At 34.9% G+C, this 14,583-nt stretch overlaps 1 protein-coding gene and 1 long non-coding RNA gene across 3 annotated transcripts; both read right to left on the bottom strand.

Moving 5' to 3' along the window:
• Positions 1 to 822: 822 nt before the first annotated feature.
• Positions 823 to 2,936, bottom strand: LOC148178109 (uncharacterized). Its single transcript, XR_015769800.1, has 3 exons — positions 1,123 to 2,936; positions 958 to 1,071; positions 823 to 907 (listed from the first exon to the last, which is right to left on the bottom strand). It is a non-coding gene; the product is annotated as an uncharacterized LOC148178109 (long non-coding RNA).
• Positions 2,937 to 3,034: 98 nt separating this feature from the next.
• LOC148178108 (kinase D-interacting substrate of 220 kDa-like) lies at positions 3,035 to 13,151 on the bottom strand. Of its 2 annotated transcripts, none has more exons than XM_088032893.1 (3): positions 12,615 to 12,714; positions 12,211 to 12,566; positions 3,035 to 3,121 (listed from the first exon to the last, which is right to left on the bottom strand). In XM_088032893.1, the coding sequence occupies exons 1-2, from the start codon at positions 12,627 to 12,629 to the stop codon at positions 12,267 to 12,269; spliced, it is 315 nt and encodes a 104-aa protein (XP_087889019.1). In that variant the 5' UTR covers positions 12,630 to 12,714; the 3' UTR covers positions 3,035 to 3,121; positions 12,211 to 12,266. The 2 variants fall into 2 exon arrangements, with proteins under 2 accessions (XP_087889019.1, XP_087889021.1); XM_088032895.1 differs by lacking the exon at positions 3,035 to 3,121 and adding an exon at positions 12,898 to 13,151 and having other exon boundaries at positions 12,447 to 12,566; positions 12,615 to 12,844.
• Positions 13,152 to 14,583: the final 1,432 nt, after the last annotated feature.

Raw genomic sequence — 14,583 nt, 5'->3', positions numbered from 1 at the left:
ACCTGCAACATTTGGAACGTGACAACTTGTCACTAGCATCAGCACCACCAGCAGCTGCGTTTCTGACTTCGCCAAAAAGAAAAAGGCTAGGAACCATACCAACTTCAAGTACAAGATCTTAAGGGCTAGATGTGGGTGGAGAATCGACCTCTGGACGGACCAAAGGGATGTGATCCAAAGCCTTCAGATCAGGATGGGATTAACAATGGGTAAATGTCCGTGGGAATAATCCACCGTGGCCGATGGGTAAAATGATGTATAATAACGCAAGTTTACACCAAAAAACAAGCGAGATATCGATATGAGAAGTTTGGCATTGTTTTTTTAATCATGAATTTTCGCGAAAATTTGTTTCATAAAAATATTATAATCTTCTATAACTAGACATTTAACAATCGTAGATAATATATATTAAAGAGCCACTTTGGGGTGATAAAAAATGACATAATAATTAAGTAGAAGCGAAAATTGCAAACGATTTGAGCACTTGTTTAGAAATGATAAGACAACAACGCTCGAATTCTGTTTTCGTGTTTGACGATCATCGCCTTCAACTTTCTTATTTCGTCGGCGAATTCTGGCAACGTTTTCTCCTAAATCAACAAAATTAGTTTAAGAAAAACCACAAACCTAAACTTGTGTTTGGTTTTGAGTCTTCCCCGATTTCGAAGAGCTTCGACACAGAAATGATCGCTTTCGATTCCATCCTTGAGCGAAATCAACAGACTCTTCAGTCGACAGCGCGCGCGCGCGCGCGCCGCACTGTCACCCAAAGTATCTGGATAGTCCGGTCAGTCCGGAGTTGTTTAGCCTCTAAAACCTCGAGATTTCGCATCCTCTCTTCGGCATCATTCCTATGCCTGAGTTGAGTGTTGATGTAATATCACGCCTTCCACCATCTTCCTTCCTGCAAGAAGTGTAAAAAAGTTTCATCAAGAACATGTTTGTTTATCTCACCTGAAAAACTCTTCTTACTCTGTGCAGTCAATTGCTGTTTCTTCACGGCAAAGCTTTTAATTGCGCCTGCTTCTTGACCAACAGGAAAGACAACAAAGTTGTGTTAAGCTGCAACTAAGAGATTAAGGTGAGACCATGAATGGAGAGAAAAGAAAACAAACAAACCTTCCATCCTTCCTGAACAAACAGATCTCGCGTTTTCAAGAAACCAATAAATGATGTTTCCTTGACTTCACAAAATAGCTCACAAGACACCAGATGACCTTCAGAGCCTTTGTAGTACATATTTTCTTTCTTGACAACTGCATCTCGATGATGCTCTGTTTCCGTTGGTTGAGTTCCTTTGGCTCTTCTCTAGAGGAGAATACTCGTTTTCTGCTCGTAGACTCAACATTGCAAACTTCGTGCTCCCGCAATGCAATAAGGCAACACTTGAAACATCTCCCAGTCACTGAACGACATCTTCAACCACTGGAAAAAGAACATTTGACTTTGAATTTAACCTTTTTCATCCATATTGCAGTAAAGCAGCACCTTTTTCGTGATGGATCAATTCACTGTACTCTGGGAGCACTGAATGGGTGGTTTCTTCAATTCTGTGCAATAACTTGCAGAGTCCTTCAGCGTTGAGCGACGACAACCGCCTTTTCGACATCTTAGGCTATGGGTATCATCCATCGATTCAGTCTCTTTAATAATAAACTCTGGTAATGAAGTTGGAACCTGGAAATACCACGAAACATTTCAAGGCTGGAATTCAAACAGTTTTCAGCTTACCTGCGTTTAAAAATTTCAATAAAGACCCATCAATTTGTTGCAAATCAACTCCAACTCTAAATAGCTTCAAATGAACTTCTTAACTTGTGTAATTTCTTTGCTACCATGCCCAGAAGAACGAGAAAGTAAACAGTAAAGAATTCTGGTAGTTTCTTGTTAAATCATGAACATAACCTCAATGTGTGCTGTCAAAATAGTCAAGTTAAGACATACGTTAAGATAGAGACACAATGATTTTTAATAATTAATAGAATCGTAACCAAGTCGTGAATGTTAAATCAGACTTTAGATTCTTACTCCTGAGGACAAAATTAATAAAAAGAGTATTTTCTTGCTTTAATTTTCATCGAAAAACTGCAAACCAAATAAAAGTTTGAAAAATTAATAAAACATTAACGGAGCGTCTGATCGAAAAATCTTTGACGGATTCTTGTTCCTGAGGTCCAAATTGATGGAAAAAGTCGGTTTCAAAGAGATTTTATTTTTTGTCGAAATCGCCAAAAATCCATGATGTTTAGTCTTTGAACTTTTTTTGGCGAAAAACGCGAAAGTTCGCAGATCGACACGAAACTATGCACATGGCATAATTTAACATTTCCACATCCATTTTTGGTCTCCGTTCCTCGCTATCTGCAAGATTTTTTGAGAAAATGCAAATTAAAAATTTTAAAATTCAATTTCCCGCGTCAAGCAATCTGTCAACGAAGCATAGAAGCTAGGACATGCGTCAACAGTCTTTAGTCCATAAATAATATTAAATAAAATATTAACAAAGTCGTAAATCTTAAATCAAAGTTCAGATTCGTTTTTCTGAGGTTAAAATTAACAAGTTAAGTAGTTTATTGTATTTATTTACACCGAAAAGTGAGAGAAGTTTTTCCATAAAAGCCACCTAGCGGAATAACGCCGAAGTTGATAGTTCACGCCTCCTCTCACCAGAGGGCTAAACTTTTGTTTTTAAAACTTACAATTTTTGAATCAAAACCATTTGCAGGAATAAGGAAGAATGATAAAAAACAATACCCTCAAATTAAACTAAAGGAGTATTAATAAAATAAAAAAACACAAACTCGACACTCTCCCTCCTTCTTGCAAAAAGTGTGAAAAAGTTTCATTAGGAACATGTTTGTTGGCTTACCTAAAAAAGACGAGGGAAACAATCTGAAATGGACGAAACTATCCATTCTTAATTAATGGTAATTGATTATTGCTCTAATTCCAACTGATCCAAGAGCCAAGAGCCAAGGTTAGTCCTTCGCAAGTGGCGCTTCCTCAAAAATATCTCATTTAACGACTTCTTCAATTCTTGTAGATCATTGTTGTTTTTATATGCTGATGTAACCGCAGCCAGCTTGTCGGACATTTCAGTGCTCATTTCTTTTTCCGACTAAAACAAACCAAATAGTTTTAGGTGTTCATCTTCCTCTGATACTACAAAAGCCATGACATCATAAAGACACTAAATTTAAATCCCAAATTTGCAATCTGCGTAAAATTCTGCGTTCACTGATGTATAATAACTCAAGTTTACTCTAAAAAATAAGCGAGATATCGATATGAGAAGTTTGGCCATAGTTTTAGTCATGAATTTTTGCGAAAATTTGCAAATTTCGACTTTTGGAAAATCTAAAAACGATTTCTTATGTAAAAAATCGCGAGAAAAACGATGCCGCAAACCGCATTCCAATATCTGAAATAGTTTTCGAGATATCGAGCATGAATTGTTTGGAACCTTCAAAAATTTGGCCATCTGGCGACAACCCAAAAATTCAAACGGCCATAACTCAGTTATTTGTTGTCGGATCTGAATTTAAATTCCAGATTTGGATTCAGCGTGAGATTCTGCGTAAAATGAGTCAAAATTTATTGAGTTTACCTACGAAATAAAGAAAGCATTGACCAAAAACTGTTTGGAAGTGGTCATTTTGGGGTGATTTTCAATCAATGTTTTCAAAATGAAAATGACGTTTAATAGCATTGAATTATATATCAGTCGAAAGAGGAGCTCAAAATCTATCCACTGGCCCAATTTGAGATCGATCAAACAAACGGTTTACGAGTTATGGTCAAAAATAAAAAAATTGAAAAATTTTCATCGTTTGAGTCGCATTTTTTTTTCGCGAAAAATCGACCATCGAATTTTGGGCTTTTAAGCACTTTTTCTAACGTAAAATGAGCCGAGAAAAACGATGGCGCAAACCGCATCTCAATATCTCTAATAGTTTCCGAGATATTTAACTTTGAAAATTGGGAAAAATGAGAAAAAATGAAAATCAACTATCCGAAACTTTGATCGGCCATAACTCAGTTATTTGTTGTCGGATCTGAATTTAAATCCCAGATTTGGAATCTGCGTAAAATTCTGCGTTCACTGATGTATAATAACTCGAGTTTACTCTAAAAAATAAGCGAGATATCGATATGAGAAGTTTGGCCATAGTTTTAGTCATAAATTTTTGCGAAAATTTGCAAATTTCGACTTTTGGAAAATCTAAAAACGATTTCTTATGTAAAAAATCGCGAGAAAAACGATGCCGCAAACCGCATTCCAATATCTGAAATAGTTTTCGAGATATCGAGCATGAATTGTTTGGAACCTTCAAAAATTTGGCCATCTGGCGACAACCCAAAAATTCAAACGGCCATAACTCAGTTATTTGTTGTCGGATCTGAATTTAAATTCCAGATTTGGATTCAGCGTGAGATTCTGCGTAAAATGAGTCAAAATTTATTGAGTTTACCTACGAAATAAAGAAAGCATTGACCAAAAACTGTTTGGAAGTGGTCATTTTGGGGTGATTTTCAATCACTATTTTTAATGTAAAAACGACGTTTAATACCTTTGTATTATATATCATTCGAAAGAGGAGCTCGAAATCTATCTACTGGCTCAATTTGAGATCGATCAAACAAACGGTTTAGGAGTTATGGCCAAAAATAAAAAAAAATAAAAATTTTCATCGTTTGAGTCGCAATTTTTTTTCGCGAAAAATCGACCATCGAATTTTGGGCTTTTAAGCACTTTTTCTAACGTAAAATGAGCCGAGAAAAACGATGGCGCAAACCGCATCTCAATATCTCTAATAGTTTCCGAGATATTTAACTTTGAAAATTGGGAAAAATGAGAAAAAATGAAAATCAACTATCCGAAACTTTGATCGGCCATAACTCAGTTATTTGTTGTCGGATCTGAATTTAAATCCCAGATTTGGAATCTGCGTAAAATTCTGCGTTCACTGATGTATAATAACTCGAGTTTACTCTAAAAAATAAGCGAGATATCGATATGAGAAGTTTGGCCATAGTTTTAGTCATGAATTTTTGCGAAAATTTGCAAATTTCGACTTTTGGAAAATCTAAAAACGATTTCTTATGTAAAAAATCGCGAGAAAATCGATGCCGCAAACCGCATTCCAATATCTGAAATAGTTTTCGAGATATCGAGCATGAATTGTTTGGAACCTTCAAAAATTTGGCCATCTGGCGACAACCCAAAAATTCAAACGGCCATAACTCAGTTATTTGTTGTCGGATCTGAATTTAAATTCCAGATTTGGATTCAGCGCGAGATTCTGCGTAAAATGAGTCAAAATTTATTGAGTTTACCTAAGAAATAAAGAAAGCATTGACCAAAAACTGTTTGGAAGTGGTCATTTTGGGGTGATTTTCAATCAATGTTTTCAAAATGAAAATGACGTTTAATAGCATTGAATTATATATCAGTCGAAAGAGGAGCTCAAAATCTATCCACTGGCCCAATTTGAGATCGATCAAACAAACGGTTTACGAGTTATGGTCAAAAATAAAAAAATTGAAAAATTTTCATCGTTTGAGTCGCAATTTTTTTTCGCGAAAAATCGACTATCGAATTTTCGACTTTTAAGCACTTTTTCTGACGTAAAATGAGCCGAAAAAAACGATGGCGCAAACCGCATCTCAATATCTCTAATAGTTTCCGAGATATTTAACTTTGAAAATTGGGAAAAATGAGAAAAAATGAAAATCAACTATCCGAAACTTTGATCGGCCATAACTCAGTTATTTGTTGTCGGATCTGAATTTAAATCCCAGATTTGGAATCTGCGTAAAATTCTGCGTTCACTGATGTATAATAACTCAAGTTTACTCTAAAAAATAAGCGAGATATCGATATGAGAAGTTTGGCCATAGTTTTAGTCATGAATTTTTGCGAAAATTTGCAAATTTCGACTTTTGGAAAATCTAAAAACGATTTCTTATGTAAAAAATCGCGAGAAAAACGATGCCGCAAACCGCATTCCAATATCTGAAATAGTTTTCGAGATATCGAGCATGAATTGTTTGGAACCTTCAAAAATTTGGCCATCTGACGACAACCCAAAAATTCAAACGGCCATAACTCAGTTATTTGTTGTCGGATCTGAATTTAAATTCCAGATTTGGATTCAGCGTGAGATTCTGCGTAAAATGAGTCAAAATTTATTGAGTTTACCTACGAAATAAAGAAAGCATTGACCAAAAACTGTTTGGAAGTGGTCATTTTGGGGTGATTTTCAATCAATGTTTTCAAAATGAAAATGACGTTTAATAGCATTGAATTATATATCATTCGAAAGAGGAGCTCGAAATCTATCTACTGGCTCAATTTGAGATCGATCAAACAAACGGTTTAGGAGTTATGGCCAAAAATAAAAAAAAATAAAAATTTTCATCGTTTGAGTCGCAATTTTTTTTCGCGAAAAATCGACCATCGAATTTTGAGCTTTTAAGCACTTTTTCTAACGTAAAATGAGCCGAGAAAAACGATGGCGCAAACCGCATCTCAATATCTCTAATAGTTTCCGAGATATTTAACTTTGAAAATTGGGAAAAATGAGAAAAAATGAAAATCAACTATCCGAAACTTTGATCGGCCATAACTCAGTTATTTGTTGTCGGATCTGAATTTAAATCCCAGATTTGGAATCTGCGTAAAATTCTGCGTTCACTGATGTATAATAACTCGAGTTTACTCTAAAAAATAAGCGAGATATCGATATGAGAAGTTTGGCCATAGTTTTAGTCATGAATTTTTGCGAAAATTTGCAAATTTCGACTTTTGGAAAATCTAAAAACGATTTCTTATGTAAAAAATCGCGAGAAAAACGATGCCGCAAACCGCATTCCAATATCTGAAATAGTTTTCGAGATATCGAGCATGAATTGTTTGGAACCTTCAAAAATTTGGCCATCTGACGACAACCCAAAAATTCAAACGGCCATAACTCAGTTATTTGTTGTCGGATCTGAATTTAAATTCCAGATTTGGATTCAGCGTGAGATTCTGCGTAAAATGAGTCAAAATTTATTGAGTTTACCTACGAAATAAAGAAAGCATTGACCAAAAACTGTTTGGAAGTGGTCATTTTGGGGTGATTTTCAATCAATGTTTTCAAAATGAAAATGACGTTTAATAGCATTGAATTATATATCAGTCGAAAGAGGAGCTCAAAATCTATCTACTGGCTCAATTTGAGATCGATCAAACAAACGGTTTAGGAGTTATGGCCAAAAATAAAAAAAAATAAAAATTTTCATCGTTTGAGTCGCAATTTTTTTTCGCGAAAAATCGACTATCGAATTTTGGGCTTTTAAGCACTTTTTCTAACGTAAAATGAGCCGAGAAAAACGATGGCGCAAACCGCATCTCAATATCTCTAATAGTTTCCGAGATATTTAACTTTGAAAATTGGGAAAAATGAGAAAAAATGAAAATCAACTATCCGAAACTTTGATCGGCCATAACTCAGTTATTTGTTGTCGGATCTGAATTTAAATCCCAGATTTGGAATCTGCGTAAAATTCTGCGTTCACTGATGTATAATAACTCGAGTTTACTCTAAAAAATAAGCGAGATATCGATATGAGAAGTTTGGCCATAGTTTTAGTCATGAATTTTTGCGAAAATTTGCAAATTTCGACTTTTGGAAAATCTAAAAACGATTTCTTATGTAAAAAATCGCGAGAAAAACGATGCCGCAAACCGCATTCCAATATCTGAAATAGTTTTCGAGATATCGAGCATGAATTGTTTGGAACCTTCAAAAATTTGGCCATCTGGCGACAACCCAAAAATTCAAACGGCCATAACTCAGTTATTTGTTGTCGGATCTGAATTTAAATTCCAGATTTGGATTCAGCGTGAGATTCTGCGTAAAATGAGTCAAAATTTATTGAGTTTACCTACGAAATAAAGAAAGCATTGACCAAAAACTGTTTGGAAGTGGTCATTTTGGGGTGATTTTCAATCAATCTTTTCAAAATGAAAATGACGTTTAATAGCATTGAATTATATATCAGTCGAAAGAGGAGCTCAAAATCTATCTACTGGCCCAATTTGAGATCGATCAAACAAACGGTTTAGGAGTTATGCCCAAAAATAAAAAAAAATAAAAATTTTCATCGTTTGAGTCGCAATTTTTTTTCGCGAAAAATCGACCATCGAATTTTGGGCTTTTAAGCACTTTTTCTAACGTAAAATGAGCCGAGAAAAACGATGGCGCAAACCGCATCTCAATATCTCTAATAGTTTCCGAGATATTTAACTTTGAAAATTGGGAAAAATGAGAAAAAATGAAAATCAACTATCCGAAACTTTGATCGGCCATAACTCAGTTATTTGTTGTCGGATCTGAATTTAAATCCCAGATTTGGAATCTGCGTAAAATTCTGCGTTCACTGATGTATAATAACTCGAGTTTACTCGAAAAAATAAGCGAGATATCGATATGAGAAGTTTGGCCATAGTTTTAGTCATGAATTTTTGCGAAAATTTGCAAATTTCGACTTTTGGAAAATCTAAAAACGATTTCTTATGTAAAAAATCGCGAGAAAAACGATGCCGCAAACCGCATTCCAATATCTGAAATAGTTTTCGAGATATCGAGCATAAATTGTTTGGAACCTTCAAAAATTTGGCCATCTGGCGACAACCCAAAAATTCAAACGGCCATAACTCAGTTATTTGTTGTCGGATCTGAATTTAAATTCCAGATTTGGATTCAGCGTGAGATTCTGCGTAAAATGAGTCAAAATTTATTGAGTTTACCTACGAAATAAAGCAAGCATTGACCAAAAACTGTTTGGAAGTGGTCATTTTGGGGTGATTTTCAATCACTATTTTTAATGTAAAAACGACGTTTAATACCTTTGTATTATATATCATTCGAAAGAGGAGCTCGAAATCTATCTACTGGCTCAATTTGAGATCGATCAAACAAACGGTTTACGAGTTATGGTCAAAAATAAAAAAAAATAAAAATTTTCATCGTTTGAGTCGCTATTTTTTTTCGCGAAAAATCGACTATCGAATTTTGGGCTTTTAAGCACTTTTTCTAACGTAAAATGAGCCGAGAAAAACGATGGCGCAAACCGCATCTCAATATCTCTAATAGTTTCCGAGATATTTAACTTTGAAAATTGGGAAAAATGAGAAAAAATGAAAATCAACTATCCGAAACTTTGATCGGCCATAACTCAGTTATTTGTTGTCGGATCTGAATTTAAATCCCAGATTTGGAATCTGCGTAAAATTCTGCGTTCACTGATGTATAATAACTCGAGTTAACTCTAAAAAATAAGCGAGATATCGATATGAGAAGTTTGGCCATAGTTTTAGTCATGAATTTTTGCGAAAATTTGCAAATTTCGACTTTTGGAAAATCTAAAAACGATTTCTTATGTAAAAAATCGCGAGAAAAACGATGCCGCAAACCGCATTCCAATATCTGAAATAGTTTTCGAGATATCGAGCATGAATTGTTTGGAACCTTCAAAAATTTGGCCATCTGGCGACAACCCAAAAATTCAAACGGCCATAACTCAGTTATTTGTTGTCGGATCTGAATTTAAATTCCAGATTTGGATTCAGCTTGAGATTCTGCGTAAAATGAGTCAAAATTTATTGAGTTTACCTACGAAATAAAGAAAGCATTGACCAAAAACTGTTTGGAAGTGGTCATTTTGGGGTGATTTTCAATCAATGTTTTCAAAATGAAAATGACGTTTAATAGCATTGAATTATATATCAGTCGAAAGAGGAGCTCAAAATCTATCTTCTGGCCCAATTTGAGATCGATCAAACAAACGGTTTAGGAGTTATGCCCAAAAATAAAAAAATTGAAAAATTTTCATCGTTTGAGTCGCAATTTTTTTTCGCGAAAAATCGACCATCGAATTTTGGGCTTTTAAGCACTTTTTCTAACGTAAAATGAGCCGAGAAAAACAATGGCGCAAACCGCAACTCAATATCTCTAATAGTTTCCGAGATATTTAACTTTGAAGATTGGGAAAAATGAGAAAAAATGAAAATCAACTATCCGAAACTTTGATCGGCCATAACTCAGTTATTTGTTGTCGGATCTGAATTTAAATCCCAGATTTGGAATCTGCGTAAAATTCTGCGTTCACTGATGTATAATAACTCGAGTTTACTCTAAAAAATAAGCGAGATATCGATATGAGAAGTTTGGCCATAGTTTTAGTCATGAATTTTTGCGAAAATTTGCAAATTTCGACTTTTGGAAAATCTAAAAACGATTTCTTATGTAAAAAATCGCGAGAAAAACGATGCCGCAAACCGCATTCCAATATCTGAAATAGTTTTCGAGATATCGAGCATGAATTGTTTGGAACCTTCAAAAATTTGGCCATCTGGCGACAACCCAAAAATTCAAACGGCCATAACTCAGTTATTTGTTGTCAGATCTGAATTTAAATTCCAGATTTGGATTCAGCGTGAGATTCTGCGTAAAATGAGTCAAAATTTATTGAGTTTACCTACGAAATAAAGAAAGCATTGACCAAAAACTGTTTGGAAGTGGTCATTTTGGGGTGATTTTCAATCAATGTTTTCAAAATGAAAATGACGTTTAATAGCTTTGAATTATATATCAGTCGAAAGAGGAGCTCAAAATCTATCTACTGGCTCAATTTGAGATCGATCAAACAAACGGTTTAGGAGTTATGCCCAAAAATAAAAAAAAATAAAAATTTTCATCGTTTGAGTCGCAATTTTTTTTCGCGAAAAATCGACTATCGAATTTTGGGCTTTTAAGCACTTTTTCTAACGTAAAATGAGCCGAGAAAAACGATGGCGCAAACCGCATCTCAATATCTCTAATAGTTTCCGAGATATTTAACTTTGAAAATTGGGAAAAATGAGAAAAAATGAAAATCAACTATCCGAAACTTTGATCGGCCATAACTCAGTTATTTGTTGTCGGATCTGAATTTAAATCCCAGATTTGGAATCTGCGTAAAATTCTGCGTTCACTGATGTATAATAACTCGAGTTTACTCTAAAAAATAAGCGAGATATCGATATGAGAAGTTTGGCCATAGTTTTAGTCATAAATTTTTGCGAAAATTTGCAAATTTCGACTTTTGGAAAATCTAAAAACGATTTCTTATGTAAAAAATCGCGAGAAAAACGATGCCGCAAACCGCATTCCAATATCTGAAATAGTTTTCGAGATATCGAGCATGAATTGTTTGGAACCTTCAAAAATATGGCCATCTGGCGACAACCCAAAAATTCAAACGGCCATAACTCAGTTATTTGTTGTCGGATCTGAATTTAAATTCCAGATTTGGATTCAGCGTGAGATTCTGCGTAAAATGAGTCAAAATTTATTGAGTTTACCTACGAAATAAAGAAAGCATTGACCAAAAACTGTTTGGAAGTGGTCATTTTGGGGTGATTTTCAATCAATGTTTTCAAAATGAAAATGACGTTTAATAGCATTGAATTATATATCAGTCGAAAGAGGAGCTCAAAATCTATCTACTGGCTCAATTTGAGATCGATCAAACAAACGGTTTAGGAGTTATGGCCAAAAATAAAAAAAAATAAAAATTTTCATCGTTTGAGTCGCAATTTTTTTTCGCGAAAAATCGACCATCGAATTTTGGGCTTTTAAGCACTTTTTCTAACGTAAAATGAGCCGAGAAAAACGATGGCGCAAACCGCAACTCAATATCTCTAATAGTTTCCGAGATATTTAACTTTGAAAATTGGGAAAAATGAGAAAAAATGAAAATCAACTATCCGAAACTTTGATCGGCCATAACTCAGTTATTTGTTGTCGGATCTGAATTTAAATTCCAGATTTGGAATCTGCGTAAAATTCTGCGTTCACTGATGTATAATAACTCGAGTTTACTCTAAAAAATAAGCGAGATATCGAAATGAGAAGTTTGGCCATAGTTTTAGTCATGAATTTTTGCGAAAATTTGCAAATTTCGACTTTTGGAAAATCTAAAAACGATTTCTTATGTAAAAAATCGCGAGAAAAACGATGCCGCAAACCGCATTCCAAAATTACGAATTTTACTGCACGTGACCATCAAATGCACTCGTCTAAAGTTGGTAGCAGCCCCTAGGGATGTTTATTGGTAACAGTTAACGTCTAGCGCAGGTTTGCCAAAAACCATAAATGGAGAGAAAAGAAAACAAACCTTCCGTCCTTCCTCAAACAAGCAGCGATGCATCCAGAATTCCAGATCTCGCGTTTTCAAAAAACCAATAAAAATTCTCTATAAACTTCCATTCCTTGATGTTTCTTTGACTTCACAAAATAGCTGACAAGACACCAGATGACCTTCAGAGCCTTTGTAGTATTTTCTTTCTTGACAACTGCATCTCGATGATACTTTGTTTCCGTTGGTTGAGTTCCTTTGAGCCTTCTCTGGAGAAACACTCGTTTTTTGCTCGTAGACTCATCAGGTTTGAAAACGTTGCAAACTTCGTGCTCCCGCAATGAAATCAGCAACACTCTGAACATTTCCCAGTCACTGAACGACATCTTCAACCACTGGAAAAAGAACATTTGACTTTGACTTAAAACATGTTTAAATTTAACCTTTTTCATCCACATTGCAGTAAAGCAGCACCTTTTTCATGATGTTATGCTCCTTGATCAATTCACTGTTCTCTGGGAGCACTGAATGGGTGGTTTCTTCAATTCTGTGCAATAACTTGCAGAGTCCTTTAGCGTTGAGCGACGACAACCGCCTTTTCGACATCTTAGGCCATGGGTATCATCCATCGATTCAGTCTCTTAATAATAAACTCTGGTAATGAAGTTGGAACCTGAAATACCACGAAACATTTCAAGGCTAGAATTCAAACAGTTTTCAGCTTACCTGCGTTTAAAAATTTCAATAAGACCCATCAATTTGTTGCAAATCAACTCCAACTAAAAATAGCTTCAAATGAACTTCTTAACTTGTGTAATTTCTTTGCTACCATGCCCAGAAGAACGAAAAAGTAAACAGTAAAGAATTCTGGTAGTCTCTTGTGCAAGCAGGATCGTTGTTAATCATTTGTTGTACTCTGAAAATAAGTTTAGTAAATCTTGAACATAACCTCAATGTGTGCTGTCAAAATATTCAAGTTAAGACATACGTTAAGATAGAGACACAATACCATTTTTAAATAATTAATAGAATCGTAACCAAGTCGTGAATGTTAAATCAGACTTCAGATTCTTACTCCTGAGGACAAAATTAATAAAAAGAGTATTTTCTTGCTTTAATTTTCATCGAAAAACTGCAAACCAAATAAAAGTTTGAAAAATTAATAAAACATTAACGGAGCGTCGGATCGAAAAATCTTTGACGGATTCTTGTTCCTGAGGTCCAAATTGATGGAAAAATCGGTTTCAAGGAGATTTTATTTTTTGTCGAAATCGCCAAAAATCCATGATGTTTAGTCTTTGAACTTTTTTTGGCGAAAAACGCGAAAGTTCGCAGATCGGCACGAAACTTTGCACATGGCATAATTTGACATTTCCACATCCATTTTTGGTCTCCGTTCCTCGCTATCTGTAAGATTTTTTGAGAAAATGCAAATTAAAAATTTCAAAATTCAATTTCCCGCGTCAAGCAATCTGTCAACGAAGCATAGAAGCTAGGACATGCGTCAACAGATCTGTCCATAAATAATATTAAATAAAATATTAACAAAGTCGTAAATCTTAAATCAAAGTTTAGATTCGTTTTTCTGAGATTAAAATTAACAAGTTAAGTAGTTTATTGTATTTATTTACACCGAAAAATGAATGCATAATGTGTGTATAATTGGTTGCCTACCCACATTGCAAATTTTAATTTTAAGTAAACTTATAATTACGTTTTGAATCCGACTTTAGAGTACAGAATCTTGTTCCTGAAGTCTAAATTAATAAAAAAAAATGTTTTAAGAAGGTTTCGATTAAATTTCAAATATCAGTCGCGAAGAAACCTGTTTAGTTTTCAACCAATCACACACAGCCCAAATAAGAACCGGCAAATTTAAAGAAATTTATTAATAACACAAACATTAACATGAATAAATTAATGAGTACAAAGTTTCTACTTAAAAACTACAACAGGACTTAGAAAGACGTTGAAAACCGCCTCGACTACACTCCTTACATTAAATCTCGCTTCTTTCGGTCTTTTGACCGTCGTTAAATTGTTGTTACTACAAGCGAGACAGCCGATTTCGTCTAACCCGACTTGTACCTTGAACCCCCCACCTCGTTGTTGAAAAGTGTCCCCCCTTAAAATCCCCGCTTGCACTTTCGTGGTGATTTCGAACGTGTACAAGTTGTACCTCTTGTCGATTTGATCGCGCTGTAAAACGAGCTGCACTCTTCGCGGACTGCTTGCGTGATCGAAGATGGTGCGAAAACTGTTCGAAACCGAGCGGATTTTAATATCGTTTTTCAGTTTTCTGGGTTGATTTCAGGAGGATTAGAACCGAGAAGACGACTTGGATGAAAGCCGTGAATTTCTTGTACCGTGTTTGGGCGGTGAGGACCACGAAGAGGCAGAGAGACTGAAGAT

This window comes from Gnatocerus cornutus, chromosome 3 (genome assembly GCF_029298725.1).
Source record: "Gnatocerus cornutus isolate USDA-ARS CGAHR chromosome 3, icGnaCorn1.1, whole genome shotgun sequence".
Lineage (NCBI taxonomy): Eukaryota > Metazoa > Arthropoda > Insecta > Coleoptera > Tenebrionidae > Gnatocerus > Gnatocerus cornutus.
The sequence above is the reverse complement of the archived record's forward strand: the minus strand, read 5'-3'. Positions and strand labels throughout refer to the sequence as shown.